At 38.1% G+C, this 22995-nt stretch overlaps 1 protein-coding gene across 1 annotated transcript in view; it reads right to left on the bottom strand.

The window, feature by feature from the left end:
- Positions 1-1166: 1166 nt before the first annotated feature.
- The window catches only part of LOC128846567 (translocating chain-associated membrane protein 1-like), a 52630-nt gene continuing 30801 nt past the window's right edge, over positions 1167-22995 (bottom strand). Inside the window, exons 3-11 of the mRNA XM_054045756.1 lie at positions 21480-21598; positions 20228-20344; positions 20080-20138; positions 19392-19476; positions 19084-19154; positions 15373-15477; positions 11951-12094; positions 9656-9816; positions 1167-7725 (exon numbers count right to left, since the gene is read on the bottom strand). Of these exons, the coding sequence (XP_053901731.1) occupies positions 7652-7725; positions 9656-9816; positions 11951-12094; positions 15373-15477; positions 19084-19154; positions 19392-19476; positions 20080-20138; positions 20228-20344; positions 21480-21598 (935 nt within the window). The 3' untranslated portion in view covers positions 1167-7651. The remainder of the gene's footprint in view (positions 7726-9655; positions 9817-11950; positions 12095-15372; positions 15478-19083; positions 19155-19391; positions 19477-20079; positions 20139-20227; positions 20345-21479; positions 21599-22995) is intronic.

The following is a 22995-nucleotide window of genomic DNA, read 5'->3' on the forward strand; positions in this document are numbered from 1 at the left end:
GCAAGCTGATTTTCAGTGGCACTCACATTGCCCAGGTCCTGCCCACGGTCCGGGGGGCTCTGCATTTTAATTTAATTTTAAATGAAGCTTCTAAAACATTTTTAAAACCTTATTTACTTTACATACAATAGTTTAGTTATATATTATAGACTTATAGAAAGAGACCTTCTAAAAACGTTAAAATGTATAACTGGCAGGCAAAACCTTAGAGTGAATAAAAGGAGACTCAGCACACCGCTTCTGAAAGGTTGCCGACCCCTCTTCTATAGTTAGTGCTGCATGAGCCAAAAAGAACCAAATAGATTCCAGATTGAGGATGGGATTTTCAAAAAAGCCTATGAGCACAATTACAATTGAAAGTCAATGAGTCAGGCTCTTCTTTTTTGGGGGTGGGGGGAGGGAGTCTCACCATGCATATACTACACTGAGTTAATGTTTGTAAAGCACTGTATATATATAGTATTATTTGCATATAGTAATTGGGAAGATGGCACCCCTTTGCATTTGAGTTAGAATTCTCAGAGAGCCTACAATTGTCATGCAGGCATAGTGTAGATGCAGCCTATGCTGATGGAAGTTTTTCTGTTAATTTAGGAACACCATATCCCCAAACAACATCACCTATGTAGACAGAAGCACTCTTCTATCAACATCACTGCATCTACTCTGGGGCTTTTGTTGGTATAGGTATGTCAGGCAGGGGTGTGTTTTTAAAAGTCAGACATAACTTTTAAGTTTAAACAAAGCCTAAATATAGACATGCTGCACAGCTGTAAAAATTGCAACTTACCTGCTTTATATTGGTGCAAGTGTGTCTACATAAGGGCTTAGCAGCAATGCATTTGTGTAGCTGCACTTCTGGGGAGTGGTGTGTGGGGAAGGGGAGAAACAAATCTAATGTAGAAAATTCCTCTCAGCCACTGTATGGACCAGCATAGAAGGATCATTATGTGCACTATGGAGACAGAAGAAAGAGGTGCCTACTGGCACCAGACACTAAGCAAAGATTATCAACAGGAAAGAGATAAAATGTTGGAAAAGGAATAAACCCAGATGCACTTTGCATAATTATGTGCACACTTTTTATAATACTTTCTCCATAGACCCTGTTAATGCTTTTCAGATGGCTGGACTACTTAATTGACCAAACTACAAAAATCAACTGATTTAGTGTAATAATAAAACATGGATTTAATGGCAACAAAAAAAATTAAATTACAGGATTAAAAAGGTATCATAAATACATATCAAACATTTACAGAATACCAGCAACACTTTCTATGGAGCAAGGTTATTAGACGTTTTACCAAGCAAATGAATATCACTAGTTTACATACATCAGAAAACACAGCTTTTGTGCTATGTTTTACAAACTTAAAAACAAACCAAACAACCAATTACATAAACTTTACAGGGGGCAAAAGTAAAATAACTGATGGTGTTTTAGCACAATTTTAGCCTATAGAGTGGTGGATAAAGTGATGTTTTTAACAGATTTATTTTTCTTGATGCATTAGAAAAAGCAATGCATTTCAGCACTCAAGTAGATTAACTGGAAGAGAACAGACAAATCAGTTAAATTAAATGGAAAGTACAGTTTAACATCAATTAAAAAACCAAGCTTCCATATTTGTTGCAATCAGACAGTTCCACATTAATCATGGTTCATGAGCAATATAATATGGAGTACATTGCTGGTTTAAGTGTAGAGTCAGCTCTACATAAGAATTTTACTGGATAATTGTAAAAAAATTTTAAGACACTATTACAGTTTGTAAACATTACTCTCTTGTTCATGATAGTTAAATCCATCGTTTCAACGTCTGAGGCTTAAAACTAGTAACAAAGAGAGGTTTAACATCTATAGCTTTACCATTTACAGTATTGAGGTCCTTTTTAGCCAACAATTCTCAGTACTAGCATATATTACATTTTGGGGGTGGGAGAAGAAGCCAACATTCAGGCAGATTAAGGAATGCATCAGAGTGTATTCCAAGTAGCAATATACCTCCAACTTAACTAGATATAGCAGCCATTCCAATAGATAATGTTGGGAGACAATCAGATGTAGATGATACATTTATAAAAATCATAGTTCATTGCCCCCTCTGCCAAATCATGTAATAGGAAACCCAATTAAATACTTATGTATAGCATGTGAAGTACCACTGCTTTGTTATTTGACGATATTGTGCATTTAGAAATTTTTCTCATATACATCTTGGAGCTGGAGAGAAGCAAACTCAAAGAAAATATGTACCATTAGGTCCTGATCCAATTCCTGTTGGGAGTCTTTTTGTTGACTTTAGTAGTTGGATCAGGCCCTGGTTAAAGTACTGTCACAGGAACAGCATCAGTAAATCTGTTCAAAATTTAAAAAATACAAGTTGGTAGCTTAACTTATTTGTACTTACTAGAAAATATCATTGTAACCTTAAAGCAATACACTGCAGATAAAGCATAACCCTTTCATGTTCTGAGGGTTAAAATAAGAGGATCCAATTTTGGTTTCGTAATAAGTTATTTACCCAGTAATTTTTTTCTATTTGAAACTGATAAGAGCTTTTAGCAGGTGACTTTACTATGCATGGTCCCCATCCCCAAATAAACCTTACTTCTGAAGCACTCCTGATGTGCAACTGAAGTCTATAACTAGACAGGACAGAACAGAAAATTGACTGAAATGACTAAAAAGATTATTTATGATTTAAGTAAAATACTTATGCAAATGAATAGGACTATTCATGGTGTTGTCACAGGACTAGAGTTTTTGCCTCAGATTTTGCACTGAGATCTCATACAACCTCAGCTAAGTCAATGGGGTTGAAGGAAGCATAAATGTAGAACTTGGCCTTTAATGTATTAGAAGTTTATAATACTATTAAAATTAAAAATATCAAACTAGTTTTGTGAAGGTCTGACAAACCTATAAAAACAAGGAAATTCATTATCTGTAATAAAATACATGTTGTTAGTGTATGATCTTAAACACTTTGGGTAACATTTTCAGAAGTGCCTAAGACCCAGATTTTTAAAGATATTTAGACATTTAACTCCCACTGAAATCAGTGGGAATTAGGCAGCTAAATACTTTTAAAAGTTCGGGCCTATATAATTTAGGAATAGAAGGCCCAGATCCTCAAAGATATTTAGGCCTCTAATGCCCCTTGATTACAAAAGGAGTTTGGGGCCTAAATACCTTTGGGTCTCTGGGCACAAGTCCTAAGTGCTCCTAAGGCATTTAGGCATACTGAGAATTCCACTCTTGACACCAATGTGCTTTGAAGATGAAGAGGTAGTATGCACTCCCAACTGTAATCCTGAATTATATATATATTTGAGTTAGGCCCCAATGTAGCAAAGCACTTATGCATGCACATAAGTCTCATTGAAGTCAATGAGAGTTAAGTATGTGCTTTGCAGAATTAGGGTCTTGTTATAGCTTCAGAGATATGGATTAGTTTAGTATTTTGTTAGAAAATGGTTGTTGTTTCAAAGATGGTAGAAGAAGAGGTTGTTGGACAATATTTCCAAAATCAATTTTCAAGCACTTGGGAATTTTTAATTGCTGACCCCTCTCTTATAGCTTCCTCCTAAATATTGTGCTTAATACAAGTACAGGAGTCCTGAAAGTGTCACAAAGTTTCTTCCCACCGTGGAACAAAACCATGTGTGAATTTTTGTTTGGCAGTGTAAAATGAATTCAAGACAGGCTGCAGTGTACAGAGATGGGGTTCTTATTTTTGAAGATTGTTAAAATTACTCTTTCAAATACAATAAAATTATTATTAGGTGGGTGGGGGGCTTTGTACTCATAATCAAAAGGGAACATTAGTACAGTTATTTATTAGTCTTACTAGTATCCTAGCTTCTACTCCCCTAATCCATAATCTTCCCTTCCCTTACCTACATGTTCAAATCAGGTAGGAAAAACAACAAACCACCACTCCAAAAAACAAACAGCAACACAAACTAAAAACAGAAATAATCAGTCTACATATTAACCTACAAGGAATTTTGAACAATAAGATCAAGTTACTATTTTTAGTCATTACCAACTCCAGTCATCACACAAGTCCCTGCCTCAGAACAACCAGCTCAGATGTGAATAAGCCATATCCCTCCCATCCCCAACTTTCCATCTTCCATCATTTGACATTCCAAACAGTGCAACAGTCACTAAAATATATGTAGAATTACATTGTAAAGTTGTAAAAACACACTGCGTTAAGTGCAAAGAATTTTTTTTTTTTTGCTGCAAGTTGTTTAAAGTTTACTGAAATGTCTTAATATTAAGGCACAGGCCTAGTTCATTTCACGCATTTTGATATTCCACAGTGAGCATCCAAAAACGCAATGGAATGACAAAAAACAATGATTTTTACCTTTAAAAGAAATAGTGGGAGTTTCTCTCATGCTACAAGACTGAGATTCCTATCTTTATTTTACAGATATTATATGTGCGTATGAACACAGTATCCATACACACAATAGTTATATGCCAAGGACACTTTAAATGTTTCACTTAAATTATTTGACTTCAGAAGCGTAAATTCCTTAAAGTGTCCATTATATATGACATGCAACAAGAATAGCATTCAAGTACATTCTGTTCAGTGAATTAATAGGCAGTGTGCTAGAAATGTACTTTTCCATAATATTGAAGGGAAAAAGATTGGGGCTAAGTTTTTGAGAAAAACAGGACCCTAAAATTAAGTTACCACTTAGGCTCCTAAATAAGTGGCCAGATTTTGAGGAGTGTTAAATCCTCTGCAGTGCCCATAATGGGAATCTGGCTACTTAATTGTAACTGCTGGATGTTCCACACTTTTGAAAATCTGGCCAGTTTTTAGGTGCATAAGTATAGATATAGGAGCCTAAAATTAGGCTTTTTTTTTTTTTTTTAATCTTTGTCTGAATGCTTTTGCAATGGATGGGGGGAGAAGGAAAATGTTTTTATTCAAGAAAATGTTTGCATCAGTAATGTAAAAGCAATATAACTTTTATCCTGTATTCACAGTGTCCTTAGTGTAGGAATTCCCTTCTCAGGGTAAAAGATTTTTTACCTATATAATAACTAGTCTTTGGCCATTTCAGCTGGAAAGTGGCCCAAAACCTAAATGTATGGTATACTTACATGTGCAGTTATTTATCAGTGAAAGCATTGTCTTGTGAGCAGTATGATAGAGAGACTAAGCAGGTCACACCAAAACTGCTCATAAGATGATACTTTTATCAAATGAGGCATTCATGATTATACAAATACGTTTATTAAAATTGTTAAAAAAATATATATTTTAGTTCCATGGTAAACATTTTTAGTAGAAATGTACAGGTTTATGAGAAATCACATATGATACTCCTACATACCATTTGCACATGGGAACAGTTAGGGCAAATTAGAAAATGGGTTCATAAGACTTAAATAGCATTAGATATACCAGTCACGACTATGTAGGTAACTTACAAAAATATCAGTAGCCTTATCATAGTCAAACAAGTGCTTAGATCAACATGGCAACACCTAAGATGGCTCAAGGGATTGGTAATACGATATGAAACCTTTAGTCTCTCACTCACTTGCTTTTCACAGAAGTGTGGCCAGGAGTCAGGTCTGATTCATTCGCTGGACTAGGAATTAGGAATCCTGATTTCTACTCCCAGAGGCAGTGATCCTCAGTGTGTCCTTGGACAAGTCACTTAATCTGTCAGTTTCTTATATACTGAGAACACTGCTACTTACCTACCTTTCTGGAGGGTTATGAGGATTTATGCTTGTAAGGTGCTTTGAACATAAGTGCCAAATACTGTTTAATCAAGTGTAGCTTAGATGAACACGCCAAAAACTGTTTCTACTGTATGTGAATACATGGGTCTATCTGAAATGAATAGGTGGTCAATAGCCAGTTTCTAGAGGGAGAAATTGGATAAATGCAGCTGAACTTTTTACAAGTGGCCCCTCAGTCCTACTAGATTCTGCTTCACTTCACTAAAAAAGACTGCACTGCTTCAAGAAACATAAGATAGAACCTGGGTAGCCAGTGCAGGGAGGGAGGAAGAGAGGGAGAGATGGAAGGGAGAAACAGTATTAAAGAAAAACCTACATATGGATAAATTTTAAATAACTTCTTTCAAGAAAGTTGTAAATATATTTTGTGGCATGAACACGTAAGAAATCGTAAACCTTCTTCCTAAATCGTAACCACAGACACTTCAGAACATGTGACAATGCAATTTAATGCACCTCTCTAGTGTTTTATGCACCCAAGGCATATATTATAAAGTCAGCTCTACTGCATAAATTAACTGTTTTCTGAACAGAATTTTGTGTGCCGGAGAAATAGGATCCAATTGGCTGAAAGGATGGCAAGTAGTACAAGAAGCCATGCAAAACTGATGCCACTGGTTGGGGATAAGAAGCCTATAATGCAGTGTTTACTAGACCACTTAATTATACCAGCATCACACCTTATTACTTCTGAAAAGACATACTGAAATGGTCTACAAATTTAAATATGAATCATATCTAAAATAGTATTTAAGTAATGAGCATCTTAATAGCTTCATGGAGATATAAAAACTTAAATCTGAATTTGAAACCAAAATAAGTGGCTGCCTAACGCAGGTAATTAAAAATCTTAGCACCTTTAAAAAAAAATTGCAGCTACAGAAAATAGATTTCCTGAACTCAATTTCATAGTCTTTATGAAAAAGCCATGTGTAACTTTCAAACAGGTCAGTGCCAAAATTAAAGAAAAATTACCAGGGGTAAATTTTCACAAGATTTGGCCATGGGGTAAAATGCTGGTCTCACTAAAATCTATGACATCTTTGCCACTTATTTCAATGACACCAAGAAGTTTAATTGGCAACTTGTTTCCAAACAAGACATTACAATCTATTTCAAAACTCCCTATGTACACTGGCAATTCTGCAAGGTGACTGCATCCAATAATCTGTGTGTCTAACTAAAATATCACCATCACCTAAGAGGAAGTTAGGTATATTAAGTCAGAATTTGATGAGCATGTTCTATAAATCAAGTTTTATATAATCTTTGAAGGGAAATAGATGTCATTTACTCTTTTTTTTTTTCCATGCTAACACGTATTTCAGACATACTGTACTATCTCTTACTTCAATATCAGAATGTGATAAAAAGAAGTCTGTTGTGCAAAAGTTTAAAGTTAAACATACACAGTCAGATATTTTTGGCCCAGAATTTAGGTTTTGTAAAACCACTGGTTTTCTAAACCATAATATTAATGAAAATGTTTCCAACTTTTTTTAAAATTCCAAATAAACAGATTGTTTAGATTGAAATATTCCCCTGAAACCTCTGTCACTCAAGCATTGCAGAATTGTGCTACTAAGAGCCAGAAAGTGCAAGTGATTTGTCTATTTTCTTGTCCAAATTGAGTGAAACTGAAAGAGGTAAATACTAATTGTAAAGTAAATAGATTAAAAGTGACCAGTTTTCATAGTAAGTTATGTGTTAATAAAAAAAATTGTTTAAAATATATTTTAACTTGATAGTGTTCATTTAAATCATAACAAGACAGACAAATAGCCTATGATTCTGCAGTGACAGATTATATTTTTTAATCACAGTCTTCTGTCAATATGTTGTCTTCTGATTTTAGCTTCCATCTCATAATGCTTTTGATTTTCTTGTTCTGGGTGATGCTCCATCTTCTAATTTTACTGCTCCATTGACAAAGTTAGCTGAAATTTTAAAACAGGGAAAGCTAAAAGTACAGGTAATACGCTATTTGCCTCTGCAGAATGAAAAACAAAAAGTTAATATGCAAACCTAAAAATGTCAGATGACAATATTCAACACTTAATGTAGGCAAAGCTCTGGGGCCTTCCAGTAGAGAGGTGGAACAAGGTAATGTTTTGAAGGACTTATAGAATACTTACCTCCTAACTCTCCCTATCATTCCTTTTGCCAGTGGAGGATGGAACCTGAAGATTTTGTTTTACTATAGTTGTGTCTGAATTATCAATGCTAACACAATAAAAGTCTATGGTAACCTACGATATTTGTCCCCTAATATTAAAATCTTGTCAAGTCACTGCGAATCAATCTGTATGCATTAACTTCAACCTAGCCTGGATCCCTCTATTTAGGGCTTGAAAAATCCACTCACTCTAAGTAAGTGGGAAGCTTGGCCTGGGGATTTAGGAGACCACTACCATCAGCTTCAGCAGCATCTAAGATTTAAACAAACCAAAACACCCCCCCCCCACACACACATTTCTCGAATTTATAATTGTACGGGTAAGTGTAAACCAATGCAGTGTCATCCTCCTGCACCTACAGAACTTCAACCTCTCCTGGTCATTGATTTTCCCACCCGCAGCACAGTGTGAAGTCCACAGGATTATAGTTTCACTGCTGCTATTTAGAATACTGTGGGCAGCTGTGAAGCTCAAGAATAGTGTCAATTTCATGCTTCTGTATGGAAAAACAATGAAGAGCAGCAGTGAAGTTATCCATAGGAGAAAAAGAGAAGGATCCACAAGGCTGGAGGAGGAGTAGAGAAGCAGACACACTTCTTTTACAGCAGTTTGAAGGCTCTGAAAGGTAGTGGAGAGTAAAAGCTGCTTCTCCAACACCCATTAAGATCAATGGGAGTATTTCCATCGACTTCCAGGGGCACTGGATTATGTGCTTAGTAGTGTATCTAAATCTGAAGTACCACAGCCCCTTAGGTACAGAAAGATACAAACAAGGGAGCTCCCAAAAGGGGTCCAGGGACAGCATCCTGGTAGAAATTCCAGCAACTGGTAATAGGCTTCTCATCAGAGCACTGTACTGGATCTTATGGGTGAAGACTCCCAGTCTACTTCTGCCAAATAGGGTTAGTCCTCCTATTAGTAGATGTAATTTTCTTCCAAATCTTGCCTATGCGATACAATAGGGAATCTTTGTTCATTACAGGTCTCCCAGTGATTACAATTTAATTTCACAGTAGTAGGTTTTTTGGTTTTTTTGTTTGTTTGTTTGTTTGTTTTTTAAATAAAGGGTCCAATTGTCACTATAGAAAGAAGTCTCTGTGATCTGGTGTAGAATTTAGAAGAGTAAGTGACAACAATTTGTTAATTACCTAAAATTCAATAAAAATAGAATTTATGGTCATCAAGAAAAAGTGGCCACCTTAAAAGCCTCACTAATCAGAATAAAATAGACAACATACAGTTTTTTTTAAGCATTCAAAAAGATGAATTCTAAAGTGCTATTACAATTTTAAGATAATTTTTTTAAAACTTTTCAACCTAGTAATATGCAGAAATTGTGGAGTCTGTATCTGTGCAGAGTTCTGTAAAGGACATCAACTCTAGAAAGAGCATTAGCTCGGTGGGCTTTTGTTAATTTTGATTTTTATTATAGTGCAGTATTCTCTCTCTGCTGGCTTGAGTTAGTAACATGCAATACAGCATACCATGAGTAAATATGTTTTGATGCAGACTATTTTCTAACTTTGAGGAAGCTAAAAATGACATCTATTTTCACCATACAATAAGAAATGGACCACACATTAGCTGCCTTGGGAACTGATACAAGGAAAATACAAAAAGATTTCAAGAACAAATCGAGCATAAAAATATTTATTTTTATCTGAAGTGACTAAACAAAAACCCTACTGACCTCTATTTGGTTCTTTTTTTGTTGATTTGCTCTTTGTGCAAGTTATTTTTTTCTTAGGAATCTGGTTCTGGATGTGCTCTCTCCATTTCTTTAGCTGGAAATTTATAAATTTCCACATCATCCAGGCCTGTGTTAGACAAATTGCAGCCAAGCAACTAATCCTAAAAGATTTCAGATTAAAATAAGAAGTTAGATAAAAGTTTCAACTATACATTGTTACAGAGCAAAGCAGCATCAAATGTCCATTTTAAAAAGTTGCTGATCACTCTTAGAAAAGACAGTTACCTTTTCCATAACTGGTGTTCTTTGAATCATAGAATCATAGAATATCAGGGTTGGAAGGGACCTCAAGAGGTCATCTAGTCCAACCCCCTGCTCAAAGCAGGACCAATTCCCAACTAAATCATCCCAGCCAGGGCTTTGTCAAGCCGGGCCTTAAAAACCTCCAAGGAAGGAGACTCCACCACCTCCCTAGGTAACGCATTCCAGTGCTTCACCATCCTCCTAGTGAAATAGTGTTTCCTAATATCCAACCTGGACCTCCCCGACTGCAACTTGAGACCATTGCTCCTTGTTCTGTCATCTGCCATCACTGAGAACAGCCGAGCTCCATCCTCTTTGGAACCCCCCTTCAGGTAGTTGAAGGCTGCTATCAAATCCCCCCACATTCTTCTCTTCTGGAGACTAAACAATCCCAGTTCCCTCAGCCTCTCCTTATAAGTCATGTGTTCCAGACCCCTAATCATTTTTGAGATGTGTTGCTCACGTCCATTCAACTTAGGTGTGTGTGCTCGCCACATGCACCGGTGCCAGAAGTTTTTCCCTCAGCAGTATCCATAGGGGACCAGCTCCAGCGCCCCCTGGAGCCACAGATGGGGACTGGTGCCGGCCAGTGGATGGTCCCATTGGGGCGCTGCGTACCAAGGTCACTGTACTCAGCACCTAGTTGGAGTGTTGCTCTGGTGCTGGGGTGAGAGCCGACTCCATAAGGAGCGCTCTTAAACAAATATCGCTCTCCTTCTTAGTCCTTTGCTCGAAGGACTTGCAAATTTTGCACTTCTCACTAATGTGCCCTTTGCCCAAGCAACGCAGACAATTGCTGTGTGGATCACTAACAGGCATGGGCCTCTTGCAGCGATCACAGGCTTTAAGCATGGGGACCAGGGCATGCCCCATCCTGAGGCAAAGTCCCATTTGGGACCTACGAAGTCTCTAACTATAGCTAAGGAATTTATAAACACTAACAGAAAACTATATGCACTAGAATACAAGAGATAACTAGTTCATACGAATGAGCAGCAACAGCACTGGCTGAAGCAGCAACAGTTCCAGCACCGTCACTGGCGGCAAGAATGAACTGAGGGTGGGGGGAACTGGCAGCGCACTATATACCGCGTGCGCGCCACTCCAGGGGGCGCCAGAGCCAGTCCCCTACGGATACCACTGAAAGAAAAACTTCTGGCACTGGTGCGTGTGGCGAGCACACACACCTAAGTTGAATGGACATGAGCAAGCACTCGAACAAGAACTTAAACCTCTCACGCTGATGGAAACCAGATGTGGCCAAGGAGCACATCTAAGACAGGGCATATAGTCTGCATTAAATAAATGGGAGCTACAGGTAAGTACACCAGGGGAAGTATCCAGGCTTATCAAGGAAATATAACAGACAGCCTTCAGTAGCTAGTACCAAATTGTACAGTTGCAGCCTTCTCTGCCAAGTGATCTAAGAATGAGATTTAGTGATGACAAAGCAAATTCAAATTTCCCTTCCACCTACTGAATGAACAGATTGTTGAAATGCAGGTTAAACAGCGGAGCTCCTGGTGAAAAATTAATGTGACTTCAAAAATGAGCAAGCAAGAATGAACATGTTAGAAGATTGCTTGGGTTTTCCTAAAGAGTTGTTGATCAAAAATGAAGGCATTGATATCTCAAAATTACAGTATGGTCATAATGGCCACAGGGAAAGTTTAAAACAAAAGCTCACGCGATGTTATGCAGGATCTTTTGCACAGCAGTCATATTAATTCAATTATAAAAACACCGATAAAGAAAAACAAAGAGATTTCTTATGTTTAGCATGTATTTTGTAATAGCAGTCCCTGCTTTGTGGAGAAAAAAAAAAAAAAAAAAAAAAAAGACAACAAAAAATTCTTCCACCCCAAAATCCTGGGAAAAAAGCCACCCAGGAAAATTCTTCATCAAAAGCTCTACCATCTTGGATAGGTATATTAAAGGCAGTCTGAAAGCGTCACTTTACTCAAACATGAATGTCTACTAGCTTTTTTATACCTCACAGTGAGTACATTGAAGTTTCCGTCTGCTATGGAAAAACCTGGATTCTCTACTCTTGCCAAACCAAATCCAAATGTGAGCACAGATAAGGTTAGGGTCAAAAGACGAGCCATTACAAACAGTAAAGCCCAAAGGGTAAATCTGAAAAGGAAATAATAAAATTAATGTGTCTTCTCCCTTCGTCCACCACTTTTCAACTTGGTTAACTGTACAAGTTCTATTAAGCTTCCTTGAGCACTGAAATTGAAGATAACAAGGAAAGGTATATTGAGATGAACAACAGTTACAGGAATATTAGATCTAGTTCTCCACCCACATCAGTGACTTCTGCCCCCCCGTCCATATACACTCAATTATACCTCAAATAAAACTTTTTTTTCCAATATAGAAGTTAAATTTTATTTTCAAAAGCATGCTTAGAAATTTCCAAATTTGGGGTATATAATAGCAATTAAATGTATTGCCACATGGAATGCCAAATCTGGGTGCTGAGTTCATTGTGAATTTCCCTGACCCAGAAACAGGGTAAAGGCAGAAAGTACATGTCAGATTGATATTCATGCTGTAAATTATATGTAAGATAGCAAGGACATTATAAAACCATAGAGATGACTAGACCAATAATACACAGAGATTAAATGGATAAAAAATAAGTGGTTGGGAGGACAAAGGCAGATTATTACAGCAAGCAGCGTACAGGTTAGGAAGGTAGTGGCGGGAGGCGGGGAAGAGGAAATATGAAATTGCAAGCTAATGGGATCAGTACTGAAGCACTACCTTTCTACTTTGTAGGTAACTTAGAGAAAAGTGATATCATTTTAATATCCAAGCTTGCAGAGAACAAAAAATTTGGTGGATAAATACTGAAAAGGACAATGAAAAGTTACAAGCATCTATTATGAATTTCCCAACTATTTTTCTTTTTAATTTTTAGTTGGCTGTAAGATAAGATCTCCATTATTTTAAAACATTAGCATATTTCAGTTAAAACACAATTAAAATAAAAAAAGTTAGATAACTAACTAAACTTTAAGTCTTCCTCCATATCTCCTCACCAATCCTCATCCTATATACTGGAGGTCCTCAATATAGCCATCACTAGAGACACTGTTGAAGCCAAGAGCTGGAATCTGAGAGGTGTGCCCAAAGGAAAAAAACAAAACAAAAACACACTACCATTCCTTGTCCCACATCCATCCCAGTAGCCAGGACCAAGAATTTAAGCTTCTCCAGCATGTAGCAATTTTGGGAGGTAAGTAGAGATTACTGACTGATTTACATTCTGAATGCTACTGTCTCAGTGAGGATTGATCAGATCTCTCACAGAAGTCAGTAAGGGAGAAATTCACCTATTACCAATTTGGAGAGCAAAAGCTTTGGTTTCTAACCAGTTGAACAGGAGGTGGCCTACTGAGATGGTTACACTTAATCTAGGAGAATACCACGACAACATAAACTATAGAAAGCAGTTCTCATTAAAGATTTTAGCAGTACAGAAGTTTTTCATGCTACTTAATTATTGGACAAAAACTAGAACTATTTTCAAAATGAAAAGTGCATTCAGAATCTCAATTCAAAACACAGCTTGTTAAATTAATCTCAAATTTAAAAAGAAAAATACCCAACATTCCTATACTCAGCCTGTGACAGTTCAAGCAGAAGTTGTTGGGGTTTTTTTCTCCTAGAAAAATAAGCCAAGGTTTTTGGAAAGCTATGAGAGTGGAAATTTATAACCTTAAATATGAAGTCACTAATAGCCTGGAAGCCCATGTGGAGAAATGGCTCTTGATGGGGGTTTATTGTTCAAGATTATAATAAACAGCAATATTTTAGTTCTCCTAAAACACTCAAAATGCTTCTCTAACTCATCTTTTAAGGAGATAGGTTTCCATTCCTTATTATTATTTAAGATTATGGTAGCACCCAAAGAATGATAAGTATTTCCTAATCAGAGGAAGACTGTCCCTATCCTGAAGAACACATTGTTTAATCAGACAGAAGGGGGAGTACAACATATTCTTTGTATTATAGTAGTGGCCAGATGTCCTTATCAGTATTGCAGTCCTGTTACATTGGGTGCTACACAAATAAAAGTAGATAGGGTCCCTGGTCTAGAGAGCTTATGGCCTAAGGTGAACAACATATAAAAAAAATAGGGAAAAAGAGAGTTGTTTGTTTCTTTTTACTTTATTTGCATTAATAAATATTGACTTTCTCCAAATGACCTTCAGCCTAATTATTTAAATGCTGGTGTTAGGAGTTGAAACAGAAACAGGTCTTGGGAAGAGATATGGAGAAGAGGGTAGTAGTTTTACAGATTATTTCAAAGAGGACAGTGTATGCATAAGAGGCTGTGTAGAAGAAAGCAAGATAACATTTGTAGAAGTCTCACATGAATGGGCAGTCAAGTCTTGTACAGCTGGGAGTGTGGAGGGAGAAATTACAAGAGACAGGAGTGGAAAAGTGGAGCAGAATTGCGAACAGACATGAAGGTTGAGATTTGAGTAAAGTGTTCAGATTGATGCAGAACACCCCTCTTCTTAGTTACATACTTCTTTCTTGTAAGTTTCATCTTCCTCCCCTTTGCTCACACACAAAGTTCACTTCCTCTACCCTCATTCTACAAACCAGTCCTCTTGTCTTTCCCCTTCCCAGCTTCGATGCAATTGTCCTTATAACTCTACATCTCAAAATAAGTGAGCAATTCACACAAGATATAGAATAAACAATTTTACTTTATATGCTGTTCGAAACGGTTGCCTTCCACAAATTATAAGTATTTTACTTTCTCTTCCTGTCCATCCCTTGCAAAGAAGGGGCAGAATATAAAACTGATAATGCATAGACTGATTTTTTTTCCTATTATAAAAGTAATGCACATTGTTTAGATTGTTTGTGCATTTATTACTATAAAATACTGGTATAATTCTGTCAGTTATTTTGTATTGGTTTACAATAATGAACAAAGTTCAAAAACACAAATAGATTCTGAGAGAGGTGTAATGATTTTAGTGTCCATATTACTTTTATTCTAAGGTGCACTTGTTTTTAAAATATAGATCTCCATAAATATATTTGCAGTTAAAAATATATTGGAGCAGGTAGGCATTTACAACAGACATGGCTAACATGTACCCAGGACATGATTTTAACAAATATTACTTGAAAAATTATTACGATCATGAAGTGACAGATCAGTTTCCTTGATTCTACATAATGACACTGGAGCTCTCATGGAACGCCAATCAAATAGTAATATTGGGATCACAGATATAGCTTAGGATGTGTGATGTCCAAACATTTGCTTTTTATATTACGTGCACACAAACACATTTATGCCAATAGAAATTGCAATAGAGCTCTGAAAATTAAACGCAGAGGTAGTAAAATAAAAGTAAGATAGTACATGCAAAATTTACCCTTTCTGCTTGTTTTCATCACTGAAGTAGAAAAGACGTGAGGCATGAAAAATGAGCTCCACTAGATAGTGAGGTACCAGCAAAATTAGCCCCAGACGTTGAAGGCTGTAACGGAAAATGAAGGTTATTTATTTGTAACAGAGATTTTTCAAGATGGCCCTATATATTCACACTTGTGGGTATTGTGCTGTCTTATCGTAAAACCTTCTTCTAGCAGTGCCAGCTTGAATGCTCCCACTCCTACTCCTACCCCCCTCCTCAGCATCACAACATATCCAAGAAAGAGATAAGGGATAGAGCACCCTCATCATCTCAATTCCTTCTACCACAAAGCCAGAGACACAGAATAAACAAATATTCTGACAGAGAGGGGAAGACAACAGGAAATGTGAATAGGCAGAGCTCTTTTGAAGAACCTTGATTACAAGTAAATAACCTTCATTTTTTCTTTGAGTGGCTCTGCATATTCCCACTTATGGAACAGACTGATAAGCAGTGCGGAGACTAACCTAGCGGTGGACCCAGAGTCCTAGTTGAATAGAGACAAGCACTGCTTTGCCAAATCCAGCATTTGCCTTAGAAGCCAAATCCAGAGCATAATGCTTAGTGAAAGTTTGCATCAAAGTCCAGATTGTAGTTTGCAAGTTTCAGCAACAGACACCTACCTAAGACAAGCAAAAGGAGGTAGCCACACCTGTCTAGTGGTCTAATTGCAGCAGATACAAGAATTTTTGCCAGTATGTAGCATTCAGTAATGCATTGTTTAATCCACCAAGAAATAGTTTGGGAAGAAATCATATACCCCTTATCATTCTTGGTATAAGACATAACCAATCTAGATGATATACAAAATATTGGTGGTCTCGGTGGCACTAGATGGGACAGAACACCACACCAAGAAGGGTGTGTGTTACACAGGGGTCTCTTCTGCACAGATCAGTGCCCTTGAACTGTCAAATGGAGAGGCTCCCCCCAACTTTTGTTTGATGCAACTGAAGTTACTGTCAGGGATGACAGGAGCACTGAACTGTACACCTCTGAGCATATTCGCCCTGACTGACCACCATTCTAGAGAGAGACTATAACATTCCGAGGCATGGTGATCAACATCTGAAGGCTGTTCTGGCTTGGTCTGTAGACATGAGATATCCAATAACGAACAGTCTCATTATCAGACAAGCAAATGGAGTCACAAAATGTAGTGGCTGCCATAAAGACCAAAAGACCCAAGAAGAATTTCATTCTCCGAGAGGAACACTGTCAAATCTTTTACATATGCTTGCTCATTTTGAGAAATATGTCCTCTGGGAGAAAAGCTCCCCCTTCCACAGAATGCACTGTGGACCCTATAAAGGGAATCCTTTTAAAGGGGCAGAGAATTGACTTTGGCAGTAGAAAAGTAGCCTGAGATTTGAAAAGAGACTGATTGTGAAGACAATATGGCTTAACAGGTCCTCATGCACAATGCCCCTCAGTAGCCAGTTATCCAGATAGGGATAGTGAAAATACCCCGATTGCTCAGATGAGTCCCTACCACAAAGAGGTATTTTGTAAAAACCTTGGGCATCATGGAGAGGCCAAATGGAAGCATCTTGTACTGGAAATGATTCCCAGCCACTATAAATCAAAGGTACTTGGAATGATGGTGATTAACAGAAATATTAAAATATACATCCTTTAGATAGAGAGTTGTGAACTGTAGCGGGGTGGACACCCGCTCCTGTCCTGAGGGGTTTGGAACAGCCCTGGGAGAAGGCTGGGGCAGGGAAGCAGCTACTGGGCTCATTGGGGAAGTAGCTGCACCTGGGCCATGCCCCAATCAGAACCCAGCTGGCCTGTACAAAGAGGCTGGGAGCCAGGAGCTCAGAGTCTCTCTCTGCCTTCAGATAGAGAAGGGCCTGGCTGCAGGAAGCAGAGACAGGGTACCTGAGTGGAGCAGGGCTGTAGAAAGGCTGAGGAGCTCCAACCTGGAAAGCCCCAGGCTGCGGCCTAGGAGAAGGCCAAGGGGTACTGGGGGTTGCAGAGGGCAGCCCATGGCTAGACTGAGGCAGCAGGTCCAAACCCACCCTTGCCTGTGATGAGTGGCCTATACTGCAGTCTGCCCCAGGGAGCGGGGGCTAATTGGTGACTGGCAGTGGCCTTACACTGAGGCGAGGTGGGGTTAGTGGGTAGGGGTTCCCCTGGGAGGGGAGACCTAGCGTGTGTGGATACTGCCAGGAGGCAGCACCCAGAGCAAGGGACACCGGGGTCCAGGGAGGGACAGAGGAGCCAGTAGGGGGACAGGGTGGATCACCGGCCTGTAGAGGGCGCTCCAGACACTGGACGAGCTGATTCCCCAAGCAACCAGTAGGGGGCGCCGCAGGGGTGAGTCCGACCCCTTACATGAACCAATCCATGAGCAACAGTGAAGGGATTTATGGAGGCCAAAGTCAACACCTGGAAATAAAGCCTCTGAGCATACTTATTCAAGTCCCTTAATCTAGTATCCAATTAACCCCCCACATCCTTCTTTTGAACCAAAAAATAAAAGGAATGAAAGCCCTGACCCCTTAAGTCAGGAATCTCCTCGACTGCTCCTAACAGAAGCAACTTTTCCACTTCAAGAAGAATTGCCTCATGAGAGGCGGGGGTCCCTAAAGAGGGAGAAGTAGGAGAGATCGCGGGGCAGTTATTTGAACTGCATGGCATACCAGGGTAGTCAATAGGCAGCCTGTGGGCCAAATCTGGACTGCCAGATGCCCCACTTAGGACACACCAATGAAATCCATCTTCCTGGAGCCAAAAGTGAACACTGAATCTGATCCTGGCCCTGTAGCACAGGAATTCGACAGGATCAGACAATTGCAAATCATGAAGTACAGCACCAGTGATGGTGGCCAAATTCTCTCTCGACTGCTCCACCAGAGTCAGGGCAGCTGGAGCCAAGTGCACGGCCCTTGGTTCAAACATATGTAGCCTTGAGAGCTTGACTTAGGGGGCATCCAGCCCCAACATAGGGTGTGGATTCTTGGAGCCCTTCAGTCCTTTGGAACTGCTGGAAACCAAGACTGGCCTCTTAGACCTTGGATCTGAGGACTGTTCAGATCCAGAGGGTCTGGCCTTGAGAACTTCCTTGAGAAGGAGGAGCTGTAAGCAAAGCTCTGGGACTAAAAGGTCCAGCAAATCAAACACCTAGAAAAAGAATGAGTTTCTCCCAGGCACTTGAGGCCCTGAATATAGTCATCAGATGCTAGGAAGACAGCCAGGTAGGAAATGCACCTTTTGAAACCCAGGTTCTTCTGTTTCTTCAATTCTGCCATAATGCAGAACTGGAAAGAAGAATTACAAGAATGTAATTGCTAACTAATTACATACCAACAACTAACACTAACTACCTCAAGAAAAAAGGCTCTGGTTCCAAAAAGACCAGAATGCTTTGCATCTATCCAGGCATGTGGAAGGATCTGAGGTGGTGAGGTCGCTCCACCCCCTATATAGCCTTGGCTTAATATGTCCTGATGCTGAGGGAAGTGGGAAAGGTCACGAGAGCGATCTAACGGATGCTGCTATTAGAAGGTTTTACTGTAAAGCACCACAAGGTGGCACAGTACCCATAAATGGGAATACACAGAGCCACATGAAAAATAGTAAAAAAAAAAAAAAAAAAAAAAATGATGATTGGAATAATGAAGTAAAAAACTTTTCAATTAGTTACCATTTACAAATACTTACTTCAGTACATAGGCACCAGATATGTGAGCAATGTAAAGGCAGATATAGTATAGCTGTCTTGGTATATCTTCCTAAAATTAAGAGAATACTTAAAGTTAAATTTTAGCTAACCTACTTTAAAACCCACCATACTGAAATGTGTCAACTTTCCTTATCTTCCTCACTGCTGTACTTCTCTCTGTAAGGCAAAGGAATTCTATTTGAAGTATGCACCCCATGTAAGTTTCCCACCAAGATTGCATTACCAAACAAATCAAGCAATTCAAAATTTATTTTTAAAATAAAGTAGCGAAGGTTTCAATTCATACCTTTCGAATCTTTTGAAAGTACAATTCTGGGAGTGCATGAAGCCAATAGGCAATCTGGCAGACATAGAAGAATTTTACCTGAAAACTAAACAACAATTTAGAAGGGAAGAAGTTTAGGATGTTAAGTATTTAGGTTTTTAAAGGATACACTATTTTACCTCACTCCCTCACAATAAGAAATGCTGACCTATAATATGCTATACTATATATAAAAGGAATTGCAAACAGAAACTGCTTTATCAGCTACTATAAAGTCAAGAAGTAATTTCTTGAATAAGTGTTTACAAATTCCCTTCCTGTTTGCAAGTTCTATATCACCCCTTGGACCATTTTTTTGTTTTTGTTTGGGGAGTGGAGGAACACCCACCTAACCACCAAGTTCCTTCAGCGGAAGACAGGCAGGTTTAGTAATACTTAGTCAGGCAATAATCCTCTAAACACTTCTGCATATGCTTAACTTTATACTCATTGAACTCTGTGTGGCTACTCACATGGTAAAGTTAAACTGGTGCAAGCATTAACAGGATGGGAGTCTAAATATTCTCTCTCTCTCTCACCCCTCCCCCCCAAGGATTTTCAGCTATTGGTCACTAATACAAATGAAAACTGTCTACACTGTTTTGATTACCAATACAAAGTTTTAGTAGCCAACTGTCAAACACCTAGAAAAAGAGAATTAAACACTTACAACATGTGAGAATGGGGATAGTCTTTCCATAACAAGGTAGGGTTTGTCATGAATTCTTCCTGGAAAAAAAGTTGTCATTTAAGAACTTTCATAATATTTTAGATGTGTATTTTTAAAACAAATACAGATAGCAATTTGACTTACTTACTGCAGTCAAAATACTTGCTCCCCAGGCAAATGAAAACAAATAGAAAAATGCTAACTGCCCCGATTCATTGAATTTGCTGTGCTTCGTTTTTGACAAATGGAGACGTCTATTAATTTTCTGAAAACAAGAAACACATTTGGGGATATAAAAACAGATCAACATTTTATTTTAATCATTATTGGTAGAGGAAAAAAAAAAAAAAAACAAGCTACTTGGCACTTAGCCCTCAATTAAGTAGTCGTTACCTCCAAGATCTTCCATTCCTCACGTTAGGCTCTGATCCTGAAAAATATTACATGCATGCTTAACTTTACTTGTGTGAGAAGTCATACTGAAACCAATATGAGACGTGCTCATGTATTTAAATTTAGTCATGTTTTTTTTTCCCAGGATCAGAGCCTTATTACTTAGTTAGGGTCTGATGCTGCAGGTGTCATCCTAAGGCTGGATTAACCAGGCCCTTTGTATTCATATTTCCAGGTAATGGAGCTCTAGCATGCATATACAACAGTGAAAATACTGGAACCTTAACTTCTCAAATTTGTGACTTGCTTATTTGACAAAGAGGCAAAAAATAAAAGCCCAGAAGTTTACAGTCAGAACCTAACTCTGTAGATTTACGGCGGTTCCAGGGGAATGTCAATGGTCACTGTTAAAGACTAAGGTTAAAAAAAAATTGCATGGAAAAAAGTGAAAAAATTCACTAGTTAAAGAAATTCTTAATATCTGCTTTAAAAAAAAAAAAAAACTACCTGTAGATAAAAGAAAGAGTGGAAAGTACATTTAGCTACTAATTCATATTAAATCAAAACATTTCCAATAAAGCCACAATGGAGGAAGGGGGAACAGCAATTTTTTTGTTTTATTTAAATATTTTTTCAACTGACTTCCAATTTAAAACTTTAGGGACACATGAAGGTTTGATGTAGTGGGCACACTACTGTTTTTTCCATCCACTTATTAATGGAGAATACTAGAAGAGTCAGAGAAACTATGATTAAATATTACTTCATTAAATATATTGTTATATAGACACATTTCCAGAGTCTAATAATATTTATATTGAATGACAAAAGAACCACCAGCATGTGATGTGTAAATATACCTACATTTGATTTTATTTTATTTTGCAACATGACTTATACAAGTGCTGGTGTTATCTTATATGAGACAAGCAGAAGAAACATGTAACAAACAGCCTAAATAAATAAAAAAATTTCATAAGTAAATTACATCCCCATTGTTAACTTACATCTAGTATGTATTCTTGAATCACAGCATGCAGAATAATGGCTAGAAGCATGTAGAAGAAGATGGTGGCAATGTCTTTTGGACCATATTCATAGAAATGAATGGGTTCACTCTTGTCATCTGAAAACAAAGTTTTAATTACTATAAAAATATCTATTTGAATAGAACGCATTTACTTATGAAACATTCTATGCAACAGAGAAAGGATAAATACCTTACCTACTTGTTCTCTGGCACATAGTATCCTATGTATCCAAATTCTTGCGTCTTTGGCAAATTAATTCTGACCCCCCCCCTCAAATAATTTGGAGTATTCCCCACCCAAAATACAAACAAAACTATAACTGTAAGATTGGAAGGGAAATGCTGTGGGTAGTACCATTCTGCGACAGCCTCTATCAGTTCTTTCTGGCCTATACAATAGAAAATATAGAGACCCAGCAGAATTCCATCTCAAGAAGCGTAGCTGTATGGAGAAAGGATGTTACCGTCAATGAATGGATCTATGTAGCTCAGCTTCACGGATCAATTATAAGTAACTAATTTACCCTCTCTCTAAAAAGGGCATCTTACATATCCACTGAAATTTAAAAACCTGTTCCATACTTTCCCCACCAATAGCCAACAACCCTCCAAGTTCACAGCCAGGCTCCTTCCCAGCAATTCACTTCTCTCTCCCTCAGCTCCTCCATTACCCCCAACTCCCCCAAGTCTTTGCACTACTTCTGAGGGGTGCAGGAAATATGGTACTGTATTGTAGTTTAAATGAATTATTACTCAGAGTTATGTATTAATATGCCTAGTAAGAAATCTATTTGTCAAAAAACATTTCCTGAATCTTTTTTGTTGTCTGTATTGTTACAGACATACTTGTTGACAGGTATTTTGAAATAAATGACCAAAAATAATTGAAACTGGTGTGATTATATTGTGTTATTTTGACAAATAAAATATGCAGAATTTTGCAGAATTTTAAAATATTGTGCACAGAATTTTTAATTTTTTGGCACAGAATTCCCTCAGGAGTAAATTTAGTGAGAGAATAAAGCAGAATCCCATTGCTTATGGCAGAGCACATTTAGCTTTTTTTTCTTTTGGGGAGGGAAAGAGAGCATCTGCTGCAGTGGTTCTCAAACTTTTGTACTGGTGACCTCTTTCACATACTGAGCCTCTGAGTGCGACCATCCCTTATAAATTAAAAACATTTTTTATATATTTAACACCATTATAAATGCTGGAGGCAAAGTGGAGTTTGAGGTGGAGGCTGACGGCTCGTGACCCCCCCACCCTCCATGTAATAACCTTGTGACCCCCTCAGGGGTCCTGACGCCCAGTTTGAGAACCCCTGGCCTACATATTCCATATCCATCACTGCTTGCAAACAATAATATATGAACAAATTAGCTGGGGGTTTCTTCTAATCAGTGAAGCAAGGTGGCTGAGGTAATCTCTTTTATTGGACCACCTTCTGCTAGTGAAAGAGACAAGCTTTCAAGCTATACAGAGTTCTTCCTCAG

Source organism: Malaclemys terrapin, chromosome 12 (assembly GCF_027887155.1).
Source record: "Malaclemys terrapin pileata isolate rMalTer1 chromosome 12, rMalTer1.hap1, whole genome shotgun sequence".
NCBI lineage: Eukaryota > Metazoa > Chordata > Testudines > Emydidae > Malaclemys > Malaclemys terrapin.